The 20,859-nt window shown below is 56.5% G+C and overlaps 10 protein-coding genes across 10 annotated transcripts; 5 read left to right on the top strand and 5 right to left on the bottom strand.

Moving 5' to 3' along the window:
• Positions 1-304: 304 nt before the first annotated feature.
• L226DRAFT_612193 (BRO1-domain-containing protein) lies at positions 305-4,142 on the bottom strand. The gene is made up of 5 exons (XM_067686359.1): positions 3,777-4,142; positions 3,212-3,723; positions 2,005-3,159; positions 1,650-1,951; positions 305-1,585 (listed from the first exon to the last, which is right to left on the bottom strand). Exons 1-5 carry the CDS (start codon positions 3,973-3,975, stop codon positions 661-663), a joined length of 3,093 nt encoding a protein of 1,030 aa, XP_067536494.1. The 5' UTR covers positions 3,976-4,142; the 3' UTR covers positions 305-660.
• A 129-nt stretch (positions 4,143-4,271) lies between these two features.
• L226DRAFT_552404 (ATP synthase F1 gamma) lies at positions 4,272-5,589 on the bottom strand (the record flags this gene model as incomplete). Its single annotated transcript, XM_067682866.1, has 6 exons — positions 4,272-4,426; positions 4,485-4,603; positions 4,661-4,778; positions 4,837-5,244; positions 5,303-5,387; positions 5,446-5,589. The coding sequence occupies 6 exons, from the start codon at positions 5,587-5,589 to the stop codon at positions 4,410-4,412; spliced, it is 891 nt and encodes a 296-aa protein (XP_067536493.1). The 3' UTR covers positions 4,272-4,409.
• A 115-nt stretch (positions 5,590-5,704) lies between these two features.
• L226DRAFT_484951 (eukaryotic translation initiation factor 2 beta) lies at positions 5,705-7,271 on the top strand. The gene is made up of 4 exons (XM_067677082.1): positions 5,705-6,166; positions 6,223-6,537; positions 6,592-6,883; positions 6,947-7,271. The coding sequence occupies exons 1-4, from the start codon at positions 5,870-5,872 to the stop codon at positions 7,114-7,116; spliced, it is 1,074 nt and encodes a 357-aa protein (XP_067536492.1). The 5' UTR covers positions 5,705-5,869; the 3' UTR covers positions 7,117-7,271.
• A 33-nt stretch (positions 7,272-7,304) lies between these two features.
• L226DRAFT_484946 (catalase-domain-containing protein) lies at positions 7,305-10,326 on the bottom strand. Its single transcript, XM_067677081.1, has 17 exons — positions 9,872-10,326; positions 9,727-9,819; positions 9,608-9,668; positions 9,506-9,546; positions 9,371-9,443; positions 9,271-9,311; positions 9,166-9,218; positions 9,067-9,107; positions 8,880-9,002; positions 8,713-8,813; positions 8,517-8,655; positions 8,391-8,459; positions 8,229-8,335; positions 8,126-8,160; positions 7,904-8,068; positions 7,706-7,809; positions 7,305-7,638 (listed from the first exon to the last, which is right to left on the bottom strand). Exons 1-17 carry the CDS (start codon positions 10,134-10,136, stop codon positions 7,437-7,439), a joined length of 1,713 nt encoding a protein of 570 aa, XP_067536491.1. The 5' UTR covers positions 10,137-10,326; the 3' UTR covers positions 7,305-7,436.
• A 1,042-nt stretch (positions 10,327-11,368) lies between these two features.
• On the bottom strand, positions 11,369-12,033 carry L226DRAFT_612189 (uncharacterized protein). The gene is made up of 4 exons (XM_067686358.1): positions 11,874-12,033; positions 11,791-11,825; positions 11,716-11,736; positions 11,369-11,656 (listed from the first exon to the last, which is right to left on the bottom strand). Exons 1-4 carry the CDS (start codon positions 11,919-11,921, stop codon positions 11,428-11,430), a joined length of 333 nt encoding a protein of 110 aa, XP_067536490.1. The 5' UTR covers positions 11,922-12,033; the 3' UTR covers positions 11,369-11,427.
• A 134-nt stretch (positions 12,034-12,167) lies between these two features.
• L226DRAFT_484942 (mitochondrial 54S ribosomal protein mL57) lies at positions 12,168-13,624 on the top strand. Its single transcript, XM_067677080.1, has 4 exons — positions 12,168-12,385; positions 12,440-12,700; positions 12,756-13,078; positions 13,148-13,624. Exons 1-4 carry the CDS (start codon positions 12,310-12,312, stop codon positions 13,298-13,300), a joined length of 813 nt encoding a protein of 270 aa, XP_067536489.1. The 5' UTR covers positions 12,168-12,309; the 3' UTR covers positions 13,301-13,624.
• L226DRAFT_533981 (alpha/beta-hydrolase) lies at positions 13,295-16,233 on the bottom strand. Its single transcript, XM_067680578.1, has 8 exons — positions 16,080-16,233; positions 15,798-16,024; positions 15,588-15,746; positions 15,421-15,532; positions 14,350-15,370; positions 14,249-14,296; positions 13,844-14,195; positions 13,295-13,771 (listed from the first exon to the last, which is right to left on the bottom strand). The coding sequence occupies exons 2-8, from the start codon at positions 15,864-15,866 to the stop codon at positions 13,571-13,573; spliced, it is 1,962 nt and encodes a 653-aa protein (XP_067536488.1). The 5' UTR covers positions 15,867-16,024; positions 16,080-16,233; the 3' UTR covers positions 13,295-13,570.
• L226DRAFT_392479 (uncharacterized protein) lies at positions 15,808-16,255 on the top strand. The gene is made up of 2 exons (XM_067674496.1): positions 15,808-16,060; positions 16,114-16,255. The coding sequence occupies exons 1-2, from the start codon at positions 15,903-15,905 to the stop codon at positions 16,178-16,180; spliced, it is 225 nt and encodes a 74-aa protein (XP_067536487.1). The 5' UTR covers positions 15,808-15,902; the 3' UTR covers positions 16,181-16,255.
• Positions 16,256-17,423: 1,168 nt separating this feature from the next.
• Positions 17,424-18,111, top strand: L226DRAFT_533980 (uncharacterized protein). The gene has a single exon (XM_067680577.1). It carries the CDS (start codon positions 17,440-17,442, stop codon positions 17,911-17,913), a length of 474 nt encoding a protein of 157 aa, XP_067536486.1. The 5' UTR covers positions 17,424-17,439; the 3' UTR covers positions 17,914-18,111.
• Positions 18,112-18,361: 250 nt separating this feature from the next.
• On the top strand, positions 18,362-20,593 carry L226DRAFT_612185 (uncharacterized protein). Its single transcript, XM_067686357.1, has 6 exons — positions 18,362-19,227; positions 19,281-19,510; positions 19,566-19,635; positions 19,698-20,105; positions 20,158-20,245; positions 20,311-20,593. Exons 1-5 carry the CDS (start codon positions 18,381-18,383, stop codon positions 20,220-20,222), a joined length of 1,620 nt encoding a protein of 539 aa, XP_067536485.1. The 5' UTR covers positions 18,362-18,380; the 3' UTR covers positions 20,223-20,245; positions 20,311-20,593.
• Positions 20,594-20,859: the final 266 nt, after the last annotated feature.

The following is a 20,859-nucleotide window of genomic DNA, read 5'->3' as shown; positions in this document are numbered from 1 at the left end:
CCTACATTCAGGGAGCCTTGAGCTTGAGCGTGAAGCCGGTAGCGTGCTGTTATACATGTGAGCTGGCGGGGCTCACAGTGCCAGTAAGGGAGATTTTACCGCGATGTCGCAACCAGGTCGTTGGCAACTCAAGCTCGACTTCTTCGAGGTCCAAGTGCGGCAGGAAACGTTAATCGAGCTGACGAGGACTGGTCGTTTGCAGAACCCGTGCAGTGTAGGTCACGTGGCCTTGGGAGGAGGAGGTAATTAGGGTATCGCCTGATATCGCGGACGACGAAGTGAAGAAAGAAACTTCCTGGACGTGCAGGGCGGACGAAGTCGGTCGGATTAGCTTCAAGCTCAAGAGGCACGGGCGCCGGCTTCATCGTACATGCATGCATATCGCGCAAGCTTCCAACCCAAACCGTCAGACCCTCAGAAATCGAAAGCTTCCCGGCGTGCGCACGTAGTTTCACTAGTACGGGGAGACCTCATACTGTAAGTAACGTACTATACAACAACAGAACTATCGAGAAGTCACGCACAACGATCGACGAGCATACATCATGGTTTGTCAATCTGGGACTCTTCTCCCACATCCCATCCCAGTCCCATCCCATCCGAACACGCATGGTCGCTAAACACACATAAAACACACATAAACCACACATAAACCACACATCACACCCGCCCTCCATACCCCTGCCCCTGTGTATACTGGTACGTCCCCCCACTCCCAGGCGGCGGCGGCGGCGTATAGTAATACCCCGCCGCACCCCCCTGTTGCTGTTGTTGTGGCGGAGGGGGAGGCTGCACATTCCCATACTGCGATTGGTAGTTCACCGGGGGCGGCGGGGGCGGGAACAGTGACGACTGCTGCTGCTGTCCGGGCGGCGGCGTCCCATACGACAACCGTGACGCTCCTCCGTACTGCGGTGGGGGCGGGGGGTATGAGCCCTGCCGCTGGTGTTGCTGCTGGGGCTGGCCGTACTGCTGTGCGTATGGCTGCGCGTACGGTGGGTACTGCTGCTGCTGCTGCTGGGGCTGCTGGGGCGGTCGTGAGGGCGGGGGAGAGGGCGCGGCGGCATTGTTTGCGAACATGCCGAGGGCAGCGTACGGGTCCGGAGGTGGGGCGGACAGCGGCTGCTGCTGCTGCTGGTAAGACGGCTGTGAAGACGGCTGCGAGGGCGGGGAAGGGAGGTACGGCGCCGATGGCTGGCTGCTTGGCGGCGGCGGCGGGTACACCTGCGAGGACGGCGGTGGCTGCGAGACGGGGGGCGGCGGGGCGTAGTGCTGCGAAGGGGAAGGCGACGTCCACTGTTGCCGCTGTGGTTGAGGAGCTGGTGGGGAACTGCTCGGTCCGAGGTTCATCGACCCGAATGACGACTCTAGACCAGAGGAAGGCTTCGGGGGTGGCGGAGGGACGGGCGGCTTGCCGCCGAACGTGGACGCCCTACTTGGCTTCGGGATCGCGAGCCTGCGTTCCGTCTCCGCCTGAGAGGCGAGGGCCTCGCGTTCTACATTGCGCTCCGAGACGAACGAGCCTGCGTTCCGCTTCAGGCCCGCGGCGAGTTCGGTCAGCTCAGTGTAGAACTGAAGACCTTTGCTTTGCAAAAGAACGAGAATGTTAGCGGCTGTGGATATGTCGCGGCGAATACCCTGAGACTTACGCCAACCCATCCCGGACCTCCATGTACACGTCCCGCGCGCGAGAGAACCGCCGGACCGTATCCTTCTTCCGCCTCTCGCGCTCCTCCCACTTCTTCGCACCAGGACCGCGGCCTGCGAGATCTCTCAGTCCTCGCCATAGCTGGTTCAGTTCTTGCAGAGCGACCTGCTCATGGTGGACGGTGGCGGTAAGGCGCTGTTGGTACGGTCGGAACTTCTCCAGCTCTCCCGCGAATAGCGTGCTCTCAACGCCCGTGTTACGTCGGTTGAGCAGGAGCAGGTGGGATACATCGTCTTGTTGTACCTGCAAAATAAGTGGTCAGACCGAGCATCGTCACCCAACGCAAATCGAAGCACCTTGTCCTTGAGGTCCTTGAGCACCTGACCACGTTCATGCGAGATCTTGTTCAAGCGTCCGAGACGCTCCTCGATCTCATCCACGAACTGGCGGACCTTGCTCCGCTCCTCATCGTCCTGTGCCTCGCTCCCTACATCCAGATCGAGCAAGTTCTCCGTCCCAGCCCCGCCCTTCTCCGTGCTCGCCCTGAAAACGTCCTCAATCTCGGGCGACAGCAGCAGCCGGATCTCGCCCTTGACCGAGTCCCACAGCTGGACGACCTGCTGGTCAGACTGCGCGGCCGCATCCAACGCGGACAGGTGCGACTTGACGTCCTGGCGCAGCGTCTTCGTGAGTGAGGCAGACGGCGCCTGCGTCCACAGGTGGTCATACTTGACCCGCATGGCCTCGCACTCGCGGCTCTCCGCGTCCAGGTCCCGGCTGACACCCTCGAGCTCCCGCCGGACCGTCTCCTTCATCCGCGTGAGCTCGGCCATGATGCCCTCGACGCCCTCGCGCTCCTCCATGAGCGCAATGTCCTCCTTCCACCGCCGGACCTCGACGGGAAGCTCGGCCTCGCCGCCTACACTGCCCTCCGCGATCGCCTTGTAGCGCACGAGGCCCTCCTTGATCCCCATCGAGTCGAGCGCGCTCTTCACCTCCACCTCTGCGTTGTCGGCCTTCTCGACCTCGCCCCGGACGAGCTTCGCCTTCTCTTCCGAGTAGACGCTCGCGCTCTCATGCACGCTGAGGGGGATCAGGCGGATGAACAAGTCGACCCCGATGACCTTCTGCACGTCTGGGGATGCGTAGACCTCCTGGATGGTGATAGGAGTGGCCACGGCCGCCTTGTCGATCTGCGGAAGCGTCTCGGGGGTAGGCAGGACTGCATTGTAGATCAGGTCGTTCTCCCGCTGCGCCTCGTTCTTCTTGTCGCCGATGAGTGCAAGATGCGCCTTAGTCAGTTCTTGAAGAGCCGGGCCTGCGTCGGGCGGGAGGTTCGGAGACATCTGGGTGACGAAGAGGGAAGCAAAGGAGGACGCGGTTCGATTTGCCTCCTTCGCAGCGGTCTCTGCGACGGTGTACCGCACCAGCGCGTCGCCGTGCTTACCTGCCGCGGCGTCTGCCAGACCGCGGTAATACTGCGAAACAGACGTGAAGTACTTCGCCTTCGCCTGTCCAAATCTCGTGAGCACCTCACTACATGAGCAATCATCCGCAACGTACCTGGATGATCGTAACCCAATTCCGATCGAAGATGCCCTTGCCCATGAACTCCTTGACTTCCTCGCTCAGCGAAGTGTACATGAAAGCCGTCTGGGCAGCGATCTTCGCAACGAGGGCATTGCTCTTCTTCTCGTCCGTGCACTTCTCGAAGAACACCTCCGTCGCCTGCGCCAGGATGATGCCCACAAGGAACTTGATGACCTCTCTGCTCAGATCGGTCGACGGCGCATGCAGGAAGTTGTCGTTGATATACGTGAGCATGCCCGCCGTGGTCCGGAAGTAGTAGAACGCGCGTTTGAGACCCTCGGGGTCGGACCTGTTCTGGGATGCAGCAATGGCCGAGTGGGTAGCCGCGATCTGGAAGATGATGGACGCCTTCTCGTACGCGATGGACGTCTGCGTCGTGAGCTTGTTCGTGAACGCGTCGCGCCATGGGAAGTTGACCCGGATTTCGGAGAACCGGAGTTCGAGCAGCTCAAGCTGCCCGAAGTACTTGTGTAGTAGATCCTTCGCTGCCCAACCACGTTCATACGAGTTGCAAGGATCGCAATGCAAGGGGACATACCTGTCATGTCGCTCCCTGCGCCTTTGACTGCATCCTGCCGACACCTCTGGAGGTTCGCGCACTCCGCGGCGTAGTTGTCTGGGTCTTCACCATACGAGTGTGCGATAGCGTTACGGATCGGTCCAGTCCAGTCCACCTCCTCTGTTGTCTTCTTCGGGATGGAGATCATTGGGGAATTGTGCGCGGAGATGAGAGACATGGCTGCTGTTCGTTACGGTCGTAGTCGGAGGAATCGGATGGATGGATGGCGACCAAGTATGAAGTCCAGAAATCGCGTTCTCCAGAACGCCGCCCAAGTAACCTTAGAAATCACCAAACAATGAGCACTTTCCGTGGGCGTGGATGGGTGGTACTGGTACAAGATGAGTTCGCAGGCGCGGCGCAGTACCTGACTTGAAGTTGCCGCTCACGTCACCGAGCCCGCGTGGGATAAGATAACCTTCTGTATCGCATCACACCCTCAGTCGAAATACGGCACTGAATGACACGGCGGGTGAGACGAGAAAGAAAGCCATAGCAAGTAGCATGAGGCAGAAGTTGAGTGCTATTATTGTAAAGGGCAATACGAAGACGACATGAGCGAGTCGACAACCAAGTACTCTACATCTACCGCATATATGATCGTCACTGTGCTCAGAGCGCACTGGCACCTGGAGAGCACGAGAAGCCGTAAGCATAAGAGCAATGCAAGAGAGCAGTGTAACGCACCAGTGATGATGTCGACCAGCTCGTTCGTGATGGCGGCCTGGCGACCACGGTTGTACTGCATGGTCAAGCGGTTGATCATGTCCGACGCGTTCTTGGACGCGTTGTCCATGGCGTTACGACTGAACAACTCACGTAAGAATGAGGGTGAAACATGGCACGCAAATGTCAGGACGTACCGAGCGCTCTGTTCGCATGCGTGCGCCTCGACGAGAGCAGCGTAGATGGCGTTCGCGAGCGTGAACTCAGAAAGATCCTTCGTCACGTCATCCTCCATCTCGTATGCGCGGAAGCCGGCTGCAGGACGGTCCAAAGGTGAGAAAGCGTTGTAGCCATATAGGATGCTGTAACGTACGAGCTTCCTTGAGGAGGTTCTCAGGCTCGATCTCAACGATGGCCGCCTCGTACGAGATAGCAGAGACGAACTTGTTGTAAACGATCGCAATGCTGTCGTACTTGACATCCGAAGTAAGGATGAGGTCCGCAACACCAGCCGCGTCTGCGAACGTCGGAATGTCACGGCCGATCTGGTTGAAGGTCATGACGAGGTTCTGGGGGAGGGCGCGGGAGAGCTGGGCCTTGGACTTGTCACCAATGACCATGATGGGGGATTCCTGGTCAACCTTGTCCTTCTCCGCAAACTCGCGACGGGTCGCCTTCGAGACGGAAGAGTGAATACCACCGCAGAGACCCTTGTCGGACGAGATGACGATGAAGAGCTTGCGCTTGCCAGTCTCCTCGGGGGACGCGTGCTGGAAAATTTCTGTGCATGCATGCATAGGTTCGCGTCCCATTTTGCATGCTGAAGAAAAGAAACACACCTGCGTTGGCCAGGCCGTACTCCTTGCCCGCCTGCATAGCGCGCTGCGCCTTGGACAATTTTGTCGACGCAATCATTTTCATGGACTACGTTCATACACATGTTAGTTGAGTCGAGCTAAAGAAACTGTGAACAGAGACACACCTTCGTGATCTTCTCAATGTTCCTCACGGACTTGAGACGAAGCTCAATCTCACGAAGGGTCGCCATATTGCGGGCCTGGGAGGGCGCAGCCCCAAGCACCTGAGGCTGGGACGCAATACGGCCGAGCGTGCGGCGGGCAAGCATGATGAAGACGGAGAAGGAGTGGAGGTCGTTGGTGTCGGTGAGGTCCTCGCTGTCGACGTCTACGCCGGGAAATGGCGGGTGCAGTTTAGGGCGGAGTCCGAAGACATCCGAAGCTTCCTGCGGGCAGCCACGAGGCAATTTGAGGCGCCGCTCCAATCCCGGAGAATCGGCAAGAGTCATCTAAGCTGATCAGGCGAGGCTCAGGCTGCAACAAGCTCGCACTCTCGGACGTCCACTACGCTTTATTTCTCGCTGCTATACCTGCTGAACGACCTCCACGATGTCTGAAGAGCCTTTGTTTGACCCCTCGCTCAAGAAGCGCAAGAAGAAGACCGTCGCGTTCTCCGAGGACCCTCTCGGTGCTGATGCCGACCCTACCACTCCTGCCCCCGCTGAGATCGACAATGTCACCACAAATGGAGATGCGGTGGACATGGGGCCGACCACTATGCATGAGCAGATGCTGAAGCAGAACGCGGGACCGGAGGATGGGGAGAAGAAGGAGGACGATGACTTGAAGGCGATGTTTGGGGATCTGAAGAAGAAGAAAAAGAAGAAGGAAATCCCCCTCGATCTTGTGCGTGTAATCCTCTTCGTACGTGGGTTGGAAACTAATCCGGTGGATATGCGCAGGAGGGCGACGGCTCAGGCACCTCCACCCCAGTCGGCGCTGCTGTATCGGAAGATCTCGATTTCTCGGATCTGAAGAAAAAGAAGAAGAAATCGTCGAAGAAGGCTGCCCTTGACCTGGAGGCGTTTGAGAAGGAGTTGAACGAGTCGAAGGTCAAGGATGCCGATGAGGAGGAGGGTGGTGATGAGAACCAACTACAGGATGTGGATGAGACGGAGCTCGGCGACGATCCGTTCTCCCGTGGTGGAGAAGGTGTAAGCCTTGACTCTGGAAACGAGCCCTGGCTTAAGAGCGACCGCGACTACACGTATGAGGAAGTACGTACGCTGTCACACTCGCATTCATCTTGAAGCTCACCGATTGTCCTTCAGCTTCTTCATAGATTCTACGCCCAACTTCATGCCTCCAACCCTGCACTCCTCACCTCCGCCGGCAAACGTTACACCATCGCGCCTCCTCAGCTTGCACGTGAAGGCAACAAGAAGACGATCTTTGCGAATGTGTCCGATATCTGCAAACGTATGCACAGGCAGCCGGAGCACGTCATCCAGTACATGTTCGCGGAAATGGGTACCACCGGTTCCGTCGACGGCTCGGGACGTCTCGTCATCAAGGGTCGTTTCCAGCAGAAGCAGATCGAGCACGTCTTGCGTCGTTACATCGGTACGTCTCGTCTATCCTAACCACTGACAGTAGCGAATTCTTAATTGACACCGCTTTCCGCAGTCGAGTACGTCACCTGCAAGACGTGCAAGTCGCCCGATACCCTCCTCTCGAAGGAGAACCGTATTTTCTTCATGTCGTGCGAGTCGTGCGGGTCTCGACGGTCCGTCAACACGATCAAGACTGGTTTCCAGGCGCAAGTCGGGAAGAGAAGCAAAAACAAGACGGGTTGAAGTCGCCGCATGCACCATGTTGTATACGTTCCCATCGCATTGTATCATATGCACGTTGTGTACACCAGCGCATGTATCGCATTCTCGGTCATTCATACACACTGTTGCTCCTCGTCACCATCATTGCGTGCACGCCCTGCTTGGATATCCACTCTACAATTCACGACATTGGGCAATCACCACATGATGGCGTATAAGGTGTGTTCTTCCAGTATTAGTGCGAATCGTACAGAAGTTCAGTAACTATGTCAAAACGGCAAGTCCCTACTTTCCACACTGTCGACAAACACACGAACAATCTCCACAGAATGGCTTCAAATTTAGTAGTCGAGCGTGGAGTTCTGGGTGTCCTTGGTGACGTTAAACCAGGTCGGGCCATCGGGGAACGTAAGTTGCGTAACGTTGACGCCAACACCGTCAGCAATGGCCTGGCCAAGGGTCGCGTTCGCATGGTAGAACAGCGAGGCCATTCGTTGGCGGACGCTGTCCGTGGGTGCTGCACTCAGATGCCCGACAACGTTACTATGCGCGAGTATAAAAAGATCAGAATCGCTGGATCGCCCAGGCAAGCGGATGTTAACGGGCGCACCTGATGAGGTTCTGCTGGTCCTGCGCGGAGAGGCTGTTCCAGAAGCGGCGCGGCCAGTCAAAATCGACCTCGTTCACCGCGGAGAGAGCTGCAACTGCCCCGCCCTGTATCGAGGAAATAATAGATCAGCAATGAGGAAGTGCACACGGCTGGTATGCCGTCGTCAACAGGTAGAAGCTGAGATAAAATGGGACTTACAGTCCACTGCTGGTGCGTCTCGTCAACGTAGGCGCGAGGAGGAAGCTTAATCTTGGAGAGTGTGGACATGTAATTCGGACGCGAGCCCTGGTTGCCGTTGATGCTCATGCGTCCATCACGTTCGAAGTTCGCAACGGGGCTTGTAGGGGCATTAACGGGGATTTGCTAGCGATGCCGTGCGATGAGGGACTCGGACCGACGGCGGTGGGACGGCGTACATACCATGTGGTTCACGCCCAAGCGGTAACGGTGAGTATCTGATCAAACATCAAACACGCAATGAGATACTGTTAGGGAAGTTGAGAAGAAGATAAGTGCAGCGTACCGGGGTACGAGAAGAGCCGCGCCTGTAGGACGGGGTCCGCGGACGGCGCCCAACCATCCACCATGTGAGAAGGCGTGAATGCAGCCTGCTCAATCTCCGCAAAGTAGCTGATGCGGAAATTAGACACTGTGGAGTGAAAGAGGCAATTGTGGAGTAGCTTACTTGTCAGGGTTCTGGGTGAGGTAGAACTTCCCTATTTCCGTGCGAGGAATGTCATCGAAACCCCAGTCCCTTAACAGCATCACGTTAGCGGTCAGACGACCAGTTCCATGAATAGCCACAACGTACTTGGTGAGATCAAGCACGTTGTACTTGAAGGTCTGAGCGTCCTGAGGGGACATGACCTGCGCATACATCGTCCAGCCAGGGAAAGTCCCGTTCTGGATGGATTCGTACAGATCCTGCGTCGCGAAGTCAGGGTTCGAGCCTGTTAGGTACCATATCAGCGACACATCACAATCAGACGATAGTGGAGTTAACACACCGGAGATTGCGGTTGCATCAGCGTTCGTGAAGTTTTGAATACCCTGCATGGTCTCGGCGTACAACTTCACATACACCCAAGATCCATCGTTCTTCACCCAGCTGTATGGCGAGGCGCCTCGCTATCAGTAACGCCTTGCGAAATTCGCAAAATGAATGCCTGCGCACCGATACGTGTGTCCTGTCCAGGCGTTCATGTGGCGGAAGCCGTACGGCGTCCCGAGGTCCGAGAACAGACGCATCACTTGGTACAAGGACTCGGGATTGGATCCCAAATAGTCCCAAAACATGCTGTTCAGCGCGTGATGAGCCCGAGGAAGCCGATTTACATATTCAGAAAGGCAAATGGACGTACTCCTTGTCTCGGAGGTGGCTTGCGGGGTGGCGCTTTTGGGTCTGTAAAAAACACTCGCCCGTCAGATATTACCAACGTTGGTCGCGTTTGGGCACTAACATGAATGAAATGAGGGAATTTGGCAGGGTCACGGATAAAGAACACGGGGGTGTCTGATTCAATAGCTCAGAATTGGTTTAGGCCTATCGGGTGAGGCGCACTCACTGTTCATGACCAAGTCGAGGATACCCTTACGAGTCCTGAACCTGTTGGGCGATGTCAAACTCTGTTAGCCGGCCGCCGTATTTGAACGTTATCGACCCACTTCATGGCAAATCCACGGGGATCGCGGGCTTCGTCAGGAGAACCAGACTCGCCACCGACTGTGCTGAAGCGAACTGGGACGGTTATAGCGTGAGCGACTGCGGCGTTGCATCGACGAGAAGGCGACATAACGTACTCGTGATAGGAGTCTTCAGGCCATCCTCGCTGAGCATGTCCCTGTGTGGCAGTTAGAACATCAACTGCGCGATCATGAGGTGCGTAGGTTGAGCGAACGTACATCATGGTGTAGTTCTTGCAGAACTCTGCGTTCGTAACTTCGAAGTACCCGTGTGCACCAGCTGTACAATGCCGTGAGTTCCCGGACGCTCGATGGTCATGAGACGATGGACTGCGTACCTCCGCGTGCGTGAACAACTCGTTCAGGGATGCGCTCCCTGTCGAAGGCACCGAAGAGCTCCAAGAGGTGGGTGTCCTGGAGCAAGAGGGGCCCTGCATCCGTTCAACATACAACGTTCCCTGCCTTGCAACGGAGGCCACCTACCATCGTTGCCAATGCGCTGGTATTGGTACGGGTGGGGGTATGGTGACCCGTTATCCAAGGTGAACTCCACCTCAGTCGCGTCCTCAGTGGACGTCCTTTCCTGAACCGCAATGCCAGTGTTGATGTCGAAGTTGAAGGAACCTGCCTGACTAGCTGGGGCAGTGTCACGAGCAAGACCAGGAGCGTCTTGACCGGGGTACCAGCCATTAACGGCAGTCGCAACCGTGATGACGGCAAGAAGGACGCGGAAAGCAGGTGAGAGCATCGAAAGGGTCCTGGACTGCACAGTGGAGAATATGAAGATGAGGAGTTAGCGAGACTGAGGGGGTGGACGTGGAGAAGATGCGATAGTTCATGGATCCATTTATACGTTTGCCTAGGTTGGTGGACCCGGAGTGGTAATGGGACCCTTTGATCTTGATGAACCCGAAAACCTCATGGCCGAAAGCAGCGGGTTATCTCTCGTTGTCCCGCCGTTTGTCAGTCGCCAACGAACCACATGGAGTTGATGTGTCATGTTTGAAAGTCTCTAGCACTCGTCCAATGACTGAAACTGAGGGATAAATCTGGGATGATGCGCTGAGCGAATTGCCCGTAAACGCTATGATCCCGCCTAACACGGTTGTTACCGTTGTTGACCCTGCATCCTTCCCCCGTCCGTTGGCGGTATGTTGTATTGACTTGTTCAGAGATGGAGTCCTCGGAATGAAGCACGTTCCGCGGTCCGCGTGGCCGCTACGCAGCGTTATGCCGCCTGTTTACGCGACCGCTGCAACGCTGAATCGAAGGGACAATTGGTAAGTAACCGTACGCATCATGCAGGGGAGATATGTAGTTATGTAGTATACTGCCAGCTTACCTGAGGCCACGCATCGTCACACGCCATCGTCTCGAGCGTGTCCAGAATGTATCTCGCTGCAAAACGCCGCAGGTGAGTAGCAATGGATGACACGGGTGTACGACAACTAACGACCGGATGAAATGCGTTCAAATCAACCAACATGCGCACACGTGTGCGGCGTAGTGCGATGGGGTAGCAACGCGCTGTGAACATTTGTGGGCGCTGTCATGTTCGTGCGGCGTTGAAACTGTACAACGATCGCGGCCCTGAAGATGACCATACGTAAGGAATAGGAAGAAAGTAGGCTTAGGTGACTCCACACGACTGGATAGACATGTGGCGCCGTTCAAGTCATGCATTCATTTCCTTCAAATGTCGGCCATCAGAATGAGGCACTCGACGAAGCTACATTAGTTCGACAGATGAGGACTGTTGTGAGTGCATATCGAGAATGTACCCAGCGTGGGGATACTTACTAGAAGATAGGCTGCGACGATCCATGTCGTACTGCTGATAGGTGCCCCATAACTTAATACGAAGAAGCCGGGAGCTCCAGCAACTGATGCGATACTTCCGAGAGTTTGAAAGCTTGATAGATGCTCGAATGAGTTCACGGCGGCCGAGATACGCATATGGATCGAACAACGTTTGACGGTCCCCGCTAGTCTATGTTCGTACGAAGAGTAGATGACACGCAAGGATGTCGGAGAAATAATTACTTGGGTTTAGTCCCGCTCGCATCCCCTCCGTACAAAATCTTCCGCCCCCAATCCACCACTTGCTGGTCCAGTTCTCGTGTTCGGTGGAAGAGCGCCTCGATCTGGGTATTCCAGGAGCTCTGCACCACGGACATGAATGGCCGTTTGGGTATGCGCTTGGAGGCGGGTATTGGGGCAGGAATGTCTGCAGCTGCGTTCACGAGCCGCTCCGAGAGGTGATGCATGCTGAACGAGCAGAGTGTTAGCAGGCAGTCGGTCAACTTGCTCGAGCTGTATTCACGAACTCTGCGCGATGCTGCTGTGTCCTGAGGAGTGTACTGTCAGAACAGCTTACAAGTCGGTACAAATGTGCAACTCACCTCGTCGACATCATTGCAGAAAACCCATAGTACACCTGGGAGGGGATGAGCTCGCAATTCGTCCATCATGTCAACGGACGTACTCCTCCCGCCACCAGGGCGCCGGACACTGTTCCAACGAGGAAAGACATACAGCTGAAGACAAGATTCAGCCTCCGGTCAAGCCTTTGTGGTTGTGATGAGGTTGGGGTTCATGAAGAGCTCGACGCTATCGACGTCGAGGGAAGGTAGAAGAGACGCGTGAGGTCATTATTGCCGACATTTGCCGACAATGAGTCGATAAGTGTTAGTTTATGTATATCTATCCCCATAAATGGGAGTAAGAGGAAAGTAACAATATAATTTCCCCTAGCGCCGAAGCGGAAAGTCCACCGACTCTGGCTTGACTTGCCTCCTCGCTGTTGCCTCCGTCGTCCTCATCACTATCCCCGACGACCGCCGCTCGCGGCCTGACGACAAAACGTGCGGAGTCAGCGCCACTTGCGACTCAGCTTCCACTGGCTTTCCTTCCTTCTCGTGATGTCCAAAACCTGGGAGTGCGCGCTGGCTCTGCGCAGGGCTGCTAGCTGTCGTAAAAGGGTGTCCGTACCACATGGTGAGTACCACCACCCTTCTCGCATATGCATATGCGAGTCTAAGCTTTGCAAAGCTATCCGGTTCCAGGCGCGTTCCGTGTCGCAAGTTGCGCAAACTGTCGGAACATCGCAAGACCTTCCTCCCAGCTCAGAAGCTAGCACTCTGAGTAACCGGCTTCGCGCAGATTGGAGAAAGCAGGATACCGTACTTGTTGACCATCTCAACAAGGTGTTCTCCCCTTTGCAGTTCCCGCCAGAACTTGCATCGCGAATACTGACGCACGCGAGCCATCCGGATGCGAAACGGAGACATAACGGTCGTCTGAGCTTCGTGGGTGAGTGTTGTATCTATAGCGTCGCATGAGAGGGCAGTGTTGAAGGTATTCTCAGGGCGGCGCGTTCTGCAATCCTACCTCCTCATGTTCATTCATTCGTCACCATCGCTGCAACCGAACGAGGACTACGACCGTCTCCTCGAGTATGCGCTTAACACCTATACTCTGGGCGAGCACGTAGCACCCAAATGGGAGCTCGGCAAGGTTCTCAAGTGGAAGCCCATGAACGTCGGCAACATGTCAAAACCCCTTGGACCCGATGTCGAAATTCCGGGCTTGTTGGCCAATGTGAGGGGAGACAACGCGAGGAGCGTCGGGATGTACAAGGTGCATGGGACGACGGTTGAGGCGGTTGTTGGCGGTGTCTTCCACCAGTTTGTGCGTACCACCAGTTTTGCATGTCTTACCTTCGGCTCACATCCCGTCCTTGGCGTGCTCGTGTTGCAGGGCGGAGCTGTTGCACACCGTCTCTTCCACACCCGACTACTCCCCAACCTGTGCATTGAGGGAAGCCGAGAGGGCCTTCACCCACGCTACCACGAGCATGCTCTCGAGGTTTGCGAGCGCATGGGCGGTCGCAAGGGGCCGCTTTTGCGATGACCGGTCTGTCGCGGCCCTTTAGGTTTGAATAGTCTATACTACCTGCACATGAAGTAATCGATGCTCTCCTGCTATGCCTTGCAAGCACCTCTCAACTTGCTCGTCGTCCGCTACCCGCGACGGAGTCGGACGGAAGAGCTTGAGGTACTTGGATTCAGAAGACACAGCACGGAGCGCCCATCCGATGATGCACTACTGTACAACAGGTACAACTACATTGTCTAATCCTTAAGTTTCCATGATCTTTGGGTGCATTTGACACCGCGCATCCTATTTCTTCACTCCGAAGACGTTCTCGTAAAACGAGAGCTCCTTCTCAAGCGCCGCCCGGATGTTCTCTTCTCTACGCCAACCATGTCCCTCCCCTTGGAAGACAACATACTCGACGCGCCCTCCCTGTTTCTTGACTGTCTCCACGATCCCTTCCGCCTGGTTCGGAGGCACAACCTTGTCCTCCGAGCCTTGCAACACCTGTCAACGGAGTCAGCGGAGTGTGCAAGTCGTCAACGCGGCGTCCACGCGAACGGCACAGGCGACACTCACCAGCAACGGAGCGCGGATCCTGTCCGCGAGGAACACCGGCGACCGATCCCTGTACACCTGCGGGATCTCCTCAGGGCGGCCGCCAATCAACTTGAACAGGTACTGGCTCTCGAACTTGTGCGTAAACTCGGCGAGCTTGAAGAAGTCCGAGATCCCGTACGACGACGTGCCTGCCGCGAACGCGTCTGGGGCCGAGCACAGTGTCTTCAGTACGGTGTATCCCCCGGCGGAGCCGCCGGTGATCGCGGTGCGCTGCGGGTCGATGAGAGAGTAAGGAGGCGCGGCGAGCTGCTGCACAGCGATGACAGAGTCCCGCACGTCGGCGATGCCCCAGTTGCCCTCCAGCCGCTTGCTGACGCGAACGTCAGCGACTAGCATCCTCCGAGACGCATGCCAGACACCTACATATACTTGCGGCCGTATCCGCTGCTGCCACCGTAGTTCACGTCGACCCTGTGCGAGTGGGTCAGCCACAAGGCGGCGCGGCGACAACGTCTCATACACACCATGCCCAGCCGCGACTCGTGAAGAACTGGCGCCTCAGGTCCAGCCCCTGTTTGGCGCGGCTCGTTGGGCCGCCGTGAATGGAGAAGATCGCTGGCGGCTGCTCTCCCGCAGGCGCAGCATACTCGGGATTCGTCGGAGGATAGTAGAGGACGTGCACGGGCTCTCCCGTCCCCGGAACCTCCAGAGCGATGGACTGGGGTTCAGGGATGTACCAGCGCGGGAACGGGAGGTCGTTCGACGCTGCTTGTGGCCCGAGCGCTGTGAACTTGGGTTTCGCGTACTCCTTGATATTGCAGAGCACGGTCCGCGCCCCGTCATCGTTCTTCTCGCCAAGGAACACGACGGCGTCATGTGTCACTCGCTGTACGGACGAGATCGACACGTAGGGAGACTCGAGTTCTTCGACCGTGCCGCCCTGCAAGCTGACGAGGTAAAGCACGTTCCGCCCCTCCTTGAGCGCGGAGAAGAGTGCCATCTTGCCGTCCTGGTCCAGAGGGACGCCGTAGTTGTATGAGAGGATCCACATAGGCTCGGAGTAGTCTTCTTCGCGGGGCTGCTGGAGGACAGGGGAAGCCTTCCCCGCGGAGAGAGAGTATTTCCACGGGTTGTAGTAGCCAGATTCATCGGACGCAAACAGGAGCAGGTCATTGGAAGCCCATGCTGGATACCCGACGGAGACTTCGATGCGCTTTCCCGCTACAACTTTCGTGTTCGCGAGGGTGAGCGAGGACCCGTCGGCTTGCACGTCCGCGACGCAGACCTCGGCGCCTTCCCATGGCATGTCTGGATGGAACCATTGAATCCAAGCAATGTGGGTTCCATCAGGTGTAAAGCAGGGTTTCGCGTAAAAGTCCGCTCCAGAGACAAGGGGAGACACGGTCTTGTCTTTCGTGTTGATCACGCAGAGCGTATTGACCACATCCGCGGGGTCCGGCTTGGTGTGGTCCTCAAGGATCGCGACCAAGAGGTGATTCTGCTGCGGATGGACAGAGATGTTCGCATAGCGATAGTTCTTGTTCTCTGTCCGCGAGTTACGGCATGATGGATTGGTGCGAGCGAGTACTGCGCACCTGGGGTGACCGCTTCCGGCTGCTCTCCCTGCTCGAGCTTATAGACACGCCCATCCGCCACATTCGAAAAGTATACAACTCCTTCGTAAGCGGTTGCGGGGGCACCGCCGTACTGAGATCTGGTCTGCATATGCATTCACCCCTCGAGAGACGGGCTCAGTGCTCACCTCGTGTACGGCCGTGCGCACGTTCCACTCGGTACCCACCACATCCTCGCCCTTCTCGGTGTCGACAATCACCATACGACCTGCCTCCGCAGGCCGCTTCTCGATGTGGTATATCGTCGACGTGATCGGGTCCACGAACAGCTCATCGACCTTCGAACCCTAGATCCCCATCTCAGCGACGTCTTGCGGGACGAGATAACCACCACGTACGCTCTTCAACACAACATCCGGTGTGATGGGCGACTTCCAGCTGCCGTAGGGTGCTGTAGTCTTCGCCATGGTCGACGTTGAGCGGTGAGAGAGCAAGACGCCCGGATGGCAGACCGGTCCGGGTCGACCCCGATGAGCTTGGCCGTGACCGGTGTGCGAGGGGCACATTCTGCCAGTAGACCTTCTCCGAACAAGACAATCGCAAGTGTCACATGCAAGTTTCATCCCTCAGAGCACGATGAACATCATTGGATTGACCATAGGTGAGATCGGAGTACTTACATTGTAGCCTTGCCGCGCTGTGAACTAGCTTGAGTGTGCAGGGTCCCGGTCTGCATTGCGTAGTGTGCAGTCTTCAAGCACGACGTCCTCCGCAACTCTGATGTAGACCCGGAGAGTCGAATCGCCGTGGAACGCACGAGGGTTGTTGAAGCTATAGTTGACATGATGATGGTAGATGGTATGGGGTCAAGAAATTCGAGCTCGAGTCAAATTGCCGCTTGACTGTCTACGACCTTCTGTTCGCTTACTGCTATGCTAAATACTCTATCCCGCTTGTACTGTCCGTCGTCCTCAACCTCAACGTCGATGACGGGCTGGAGTTGACGGAGGCCGCGCTGGTGTTCCATTACCCTCAGCTCCTTCTAAGCACATGTAGTGACTCGGCCGCGTCCTTCGAAGACTGGCTCAACGTGTGCATTCCTCAGCCGGACGTCGACTCCGCATGGATCGAGGAGCTGGATCAAGAACAGGGTCGGCTTGTGGTAACCTACGGTCCAGAGCCTCCGCCAGGCATGTTTCACGCATACAGTGTGGTGTTGAGTTCAGACCTAATCCGATGATACCACAGCAGCCGACGTAACGACGCCCCACGAGAACGAGCTCTTCTTGAATCTTTGGGATCATCAGAGCGCAGGACCTGCGCGCCGCGTTCGTCTACGCATACCACGCCATTCGCTCTGTCGAGGTCCGCTTCATCTGCAGCACCTTCGTGCACCGCTTGAATAAGGCTGCGGACTTCAACGTGCACATCTTCAACGACCGCACCCGCGCCCGGCTCCTCACGCTCGTCGAAGACCCACCAGAAGCCTTTCGCAGCCTCCCGCCGCGTTCTCCCGCGTGGAGTCCTTCGCGTCGACGACCGCTGAGGGATCCTCGGACGGCACTGGCACTGGCACGTCGGACTCGGACTTCCCGTACACGGACGACTCGGACTTTGACTTCGGCAACGCTGTGGACGTCGTCGACCTCGGCATTGACTTACCAGACTCAGACGGCGAAGTGGAAGCATGCGACTCGGACCTGGACGAGATGACCTGGATGCTCGAGGAGCTCACTGTCGACGACTACCCCGCGCTGTACGACTGGGAACTCGAGGAGCTTGTTCTGGCTCTACGGGCGCTGACGATCGACGACTTGCTCGACTCGGAGCTGGAGGATCTGCTTGCGCTGCTCAGGACGGTACGACTGGACGACTCTGTCTCTCAGCTCGTGCGACGTAGAACACCTGTCGGACATCGAACGCAAGCTGAAAACCGGCAGGGCGCTGCTGTTGGACCACGAGAGGGTGCTCTCGCCGTCCCCTTCTCTCGGTGCTGCGATTGATCAACTGCTTGCGGACGGGGAAGCTCTGGAGGCCCGAATGGCGTCTACGTCGGACAAGTTCCGTGTTCTCCAAGAGCTCCTGGGCCGGCTGCGCTCAAGGCGGCCCAATACGAGCGACCTCCTTCCCGCAATTCCCTGGAAGGACAAGGGCAAGGGCAAGGCTGTAACTCTGGACGATGACGACGACAACGAAGACGGACCATCCTCCGGTATCCCCCGTCTCCCGGGTCTTCCTCGTGGTCGTGCTTCAGGCCGCCGTCAAGACCAGCCGGATGCCGACACGGACGCGGACTCAGACTCAGACTCTGCAAAGCAGCCGCCCGCGCCTGGGGTGCAGAAGAAGAGGAAGCGGCACCGCGGCGGGAAGCGGATCCCGATGGCGGAGCGGCGGCGGCGGAACCGGCGGACGGTGCAGGAGACGTTGGCGCCGCTGCGGGATGTGGAGTTTGTCGAGGGCCCGAGCTGGTGTCCGGACGATGAGAAGTGGTGTGAGGGTTTCGGGATGTGGTGAGGCCCTGTCGCAGTCGCGGTTGGCGGAGGCCCTGAGGGTCGGACTTGTCACTCAAGTTTCGTGATCATCATCGTGTTCTCTCATCTCTAATTCTCTCTCTCTCTTTATGTTGTCTTGATATGTAATCCTGGCATGTTGTGTTGTCTATCCTGTTGTGTTTGTAGCACTTCTACATACGTATTTGTGTCATGGTCGCTCACAATCTAAGTACCACACGTCTGCCTTTCTTGGGTTCTTGGGAGGTTCCTTCACCTCGTCCTGGTGTGAATCCAGCACATCCTAGCCGACGCTAGCCGTGGGGGTGAGTGACGGGTCTGTGCTCCGCTTCGCCAGGATGAGAGGTGCGTAAATGGTGATAGGTGATTTAGGAGTGGGAGGGAAACTCGGCCCGGCAATCCGGCCCGCTGTGACTTGGATGAGCGCCGTTCCTCGAATTCAAAAGTTGACACATTCTTGACCGTCATATCATGTCTCAGTCTGTAGAAGCTATAGATCTCAACTGGCTCGCCTATCTGCTGTACGGTCTCTATGAAGAGAACTATGACAAACATCCACATGAAAGTCAGCTTAACTTGAACAATCTCGACAGCGAGGACCGGGTCCTGAAGCGTTATGCCCCTCTTCTCGACAGCCTCGCGCGACTTCTCATCTGCGAAGAACGGAATCAGGTCGTCTCGGTCGCGTTGGTACTTCCCGAGCTCACCCCCACATCGCAAGGACCCGCGGAGTTCCTAGTCGCACATGATGGGTGCGTCTCCCCTCAGGTCGTTGACCACCTCAAGGCCATCATCACGCTCCTGAGAGAAGCCCGTCTTCTCTACGTTCAGGAGGTAGGAGACAGAGGAATGCCACCAAAATTATCTATCCCGACCCTGGATGCGTCTCAAAAGTCTGGACTCGAGACTCCTCTGATGGAGAAGCTCCAGGGACTTGAGCGGTCCCTACACCGTTACTGTTGGGCGAAGGAGAGGCGACGGGTTACGAAAGACGATCGTTACGGTTGCTTCCACCGCCTCGTTGATGCAGCAACCGGTGTGTCCGACCAACCTGCCAATCGCACGCCGAAGGAGCATACAGCGCTTCAAAACCTCCGAGAGGCTTCCTCTACCCACCGTGCAGCTCTTCAAGAAGTTTACGATGCTTTGTCCCTTATCAACGAGCTTCTTTCGGAGGATCCTGACGCCCACCATGCATTCATCCCGGAGTCTTCTACGGCCTTGGATAAACTGATTGCAGCCATGCGCATCGTGTCCCACAACGCGTCGGACAAGTCCTTGAAGCCTCTCTGGTTGTTGTGCGATGACTACAACGAAGGTGAGCTCTGCTGTTTCACAAATACTATAGGTCTGTAATGATGTCAAGAACAGCTGTCTTAGCTCGACTCCGAGCCGAGCGCGACCGGTACATGAAGCTCAAGGCGTCGCAGCCGCGATCGGAGACGCAGACGCAGAACGAGAAGTTGCCCCCCATTACTCCGTCGTTCAGTACAGAGCGGTGGTTGTTGAAGGTTTCTTCGGTGACTCGTGATTTCTCCCAGATCTCCCGGGCGGTCGTGTCCTCAACGATGGCAGGTCTTTTCGAACACGGGACCCCGGAGGTGTCTCCTGTGTTAGTCAAGCAGCCGAAACACGTTGAAGCTGGCAGGATGGAAGGAGGCCAACATTGAGGAATTTGCCGAGACCTTTGTCGATGGGTTGAAGGAACGAGTCGAGACTCGGTCCGGTACGTTTCGCGAGCATTAGTTTTTACAAGTTCATGCTGAGATGTTTCCATCGCATCTGCAGGATCCGTGGAGTCCACGGACGACGGAACATTCAGTCAGTCCTTGTTTACTCATTGCCATTGTGAACGTGTTGTCCTGGCGGAGCTCCATGAAAGATCCAAAACCCGACAAATCCTCTCTTATGTCGGCGTCTCGAAGCTCTCCTGTGCGCTGTGCCAGCTATACTTCGAGTGTTACCGTGAGGCCACCCGCAGCACGATCTGTACGCGGGGCACCCACGGTCAGATCTGGCCTTGGAGCACGCCGACGTTGTTGGAGGACAAAGCGATGGAGGAGAAGGTCAAGACGTTGTTGGCTGAAAAGCTGAAGGGGAAGCTGGTTATGGAAGCCAAGAATGTGCGTACTAGGCAAAGGGCTTCTCAGAGCACCGTCGGTTTCGTGTCGAGTGTGGTGGAAACCCCACATCAATGTATGTCTTTTCTCTCATTCTCAGTGTTCCAACGAGCTGATGGTCTATGCAGATGGAGTCGCCTCTGTGGAGAGAATGGCGGAAATTTTACAGGCGAAGACTGGTAGCAGTGTGTGAGGTCTGGCATAAGTATCCGCGCGGTGAGCGTCGCAATCTACGCTCGCTCCGGACCTCCTTTCTCACAGCGTCTTACCACTTCCTCCAGATGTACACGAAACGGAAACGGAGCGTTGTGGAGATGTATCCATGTCGGCCGCCCACCGTGACGATACCACTTGTTTGGAGTATAGATACCTCGAAGCTTCGTTTTTTCGCTTTGCTCTCTATATCGGCAAACATACACCGTTACGCTCATCCGCTCTCTTACAATCCTCTGCGCTGCCTCGCTGTGCCTGTCGTTCACTCGTTATCTCTGTTTTCGTCCTCTGCCGCTCGTCCCGCTCTCACTCATAATAGTTCGCTCTCTGCTGTCTTGATGTGTATGCCTCGCATGTTGTGACTTGTCTATGTTGTTGTGATTATAGCACTTCACGTATTTGTGTCGCAGGAGAGACATGCATCATGATAGTGTGCAAATTTACAGCGGACAACGCTGTGTGCGAGGACGTATGCGGAACTGAGGTACCTGAAAGTGAAGGACGCGAGGATTCGGGGGATACGATATCAACAGCGAGGTAATTGGTGATTGATGTTGACTACTGGGCCCGGGGATATTACTACCAGATGGGAAATGGCATGAACACTGTACAATATG

The sequence above is a fragment of the Lentinus tigrinus genome (assembly GCF_003813185.1).
Source record: "Lentinus tigrinus ALCF2SS1-7 unplaced genomic scaffold L226scaffold_9, whole genome shotgun sequence".
NCBI lineage: Eukaryota > Fungi > Basidiomycota > Agaricomycetes > Polyporales > Polyporaceae > Lentinus > Lentinus tigrinus.
The sequence above is the reverse complement of the archived record's forward strand: the minus strand, read 5'-3'. Positions and strand labels throughout refer to the sequence as shown.

Excerpts from the sequence above, each read along its gene's own strand:
- L226DRAFT_533981 (XM_067680578.1), bottom strand. The coding sequence starts at position 15,866 with ATGGCGAAGACTACAGCACCCTACGGCAGCTGGAAGTCGCCCATCACA. Across the intron at positions 15,533-15,587 it reads TGCGCACGGCCGTACACGAG|TACGGCGGTGCCCCCGCAAC; the intron begins GTGAGCACTGAG and ends ACCAGATCTCAG. Across the intron at positions 14,297-14,349 it reads ACGAGTCGCGGCTGGGCATG|GGTCGACGTGAACTACGGTG; the intron begins GTGTGTATGAGA and ends CCACTCGCACAG.
- L226DRAFT_612193 (XM_067686359.1), bottom strand. The coding sequence starts at position 3,975 with ATGTCTCTCATCTCCGCGCACAATTCCCCAATGATCTCCATCCCGAAG. Across the intron at positions 1,952-2,004 it reads TCAAGGACCTCAAGGACAAG|GTACAACAAGACGATGTATC; the intron begins GTGCTTCGATTT and ends CTTATTTTGCAG. Across the intron at positions 1,586-1,649 it reads GAGGTCCGGGATGGGTTGGC|CAAAGGTCTTCAGTTCTACA; the intron begins GTAAGTCTCAGG and ends TCTTTTGCAAAG.
- L226DRAFT_392479 (XM_067674496.1), top strand. The coding sequence starts at position 15,903 with ATGGCAGACCGGTCCGGGTCGACCCCGATGAGCTTGGCCGTGACCGGT. Across the intron at positions 16,061-16,113 it reads CATCATTGGATTGACCATAG|TGTGCAGGGTCCCGGTCTGC; the intron begins GTGAGATCGGAG and ends AACTAGCTTGAG.
- L226DRAFT_484942 (XM_067677080.1), top strand. The coding sequence starts at position 12,310 with ATGTCCAAAACCTGGGAGTGCGCGCTGGCTCTGCGCAGGGCTGCTAGC. Across the intron at positions 12,386-12,439 it reads AAGGGTGTCCGTACCACATG|CTATCCGGTTCCAGGCGCGT; the intron begins GTGAGTACCACC and ends AGCTTTGCAAAG. Across the intron at positions 12,701-12,755 it reads CGGTCGTCTGAGCTTCGTGG|GGCGGCGCGTTCTGCAATCC; the intron begins GTGAGTGTTGTA and ends AGGTATTCTCAG.
- L226DRAFT_612185 (XM_067686357.1), top strand. The coding sequence starts at position 18,381 with ATGTCTCAGTCTGTAGAAGCTATAGATCTCAACTGGCTCGCCTATCTG. Across the intron at positions 19,228-19,280 it reads GTGCGATGACTACAACGAAG|CTGTCTTAGCTCGACTCCGA; the intron begins GTGAGCTCTGCT and ends TGTCAAGAACAG. Across the intron at positions 20,106-20,157 it reads GGTGGAAACCCCACATCAAT|ATGGAGTCGCCTCTGTGGAG; the intron begins GTATGTCTTTTC and ends TGGTCTATGCAG.
- L226DRAFT_533980 (XM_067680577.1), top strand. The coding sequence starts at position 17,440 with ATGGCGTCTACGTCGGACAAGTTCCGTGTTCTCCAAGAGCTCCTGGGC.
- L226DRAFT_612189 (XM_067686358.1), bottom strand. The coding sequence starts at position 11,921 with ATGTCTTTCCTCGTTGGAACAGTGTCCGGCGCCCTGGTGGCGGGAGGA. Across the intron at positions 11,826-11,873 it reads GCGCCCTGGTGGCGGGAGGA|GTGTACTATGGGTTTTCTGC; the intron begins GTACGTCCGTTG and ends ATCCCCTCCCAG. Across the intron at positions 11,657-11,715 it reads ACACAGCAGCATCGCGCAGA|CATGCATCACCTCTCGGAGC; the intron begins GTTCGTGAATAC and ends CTGCTCGTTCAG.
- L226DRAFT_484946 (XM_067677081.1), bottom strand. The coding sequence starts at position 10,136 with ATGCTCTCACCTGCTTTCCGCGTCCTTCTTGCCGTCATCACGGTTGCG. Across the intron at positions 9,669-9,726 it reads AGTTGTTCACGCACGCGGAG|CTGGTGCACACGGGTACTTC; the intron begins GTACGCAGTCCA and ends GGCATTGTACAG. Across the intron at positions 7,810-7,903 it reads AGACGCACCAGCAGTGGACT|GGCGGGGCAGTTGCAGCTCT; the intron begins GTAAGTCCCATT and ends TCCTCGATACAG.
- L226DRAFT_484951 (XM_067677082.1), top strand. The coding sequence starts at position 5,870 with ATGTCTGAAGAGCCTTTGTTTGACCCCTCGCTCAAGAAGCGCAAGAAG. Across the intron at positions 6,167-6,222 it reads AGGAAATCCCCCTCGATCTT|GAGGGCGACGGCTCAGGCAC; the intron begins GTGCGTGTAATC and ends GGATATGCGCAG. Across the intron at positions 6,538-6,591 it reads GCGACTACACGTATGAGGAA|CTTCTTCATAGATTCTACGC; the intron begins GTACGTACGCTG and ends ATTGTCCTTCAG.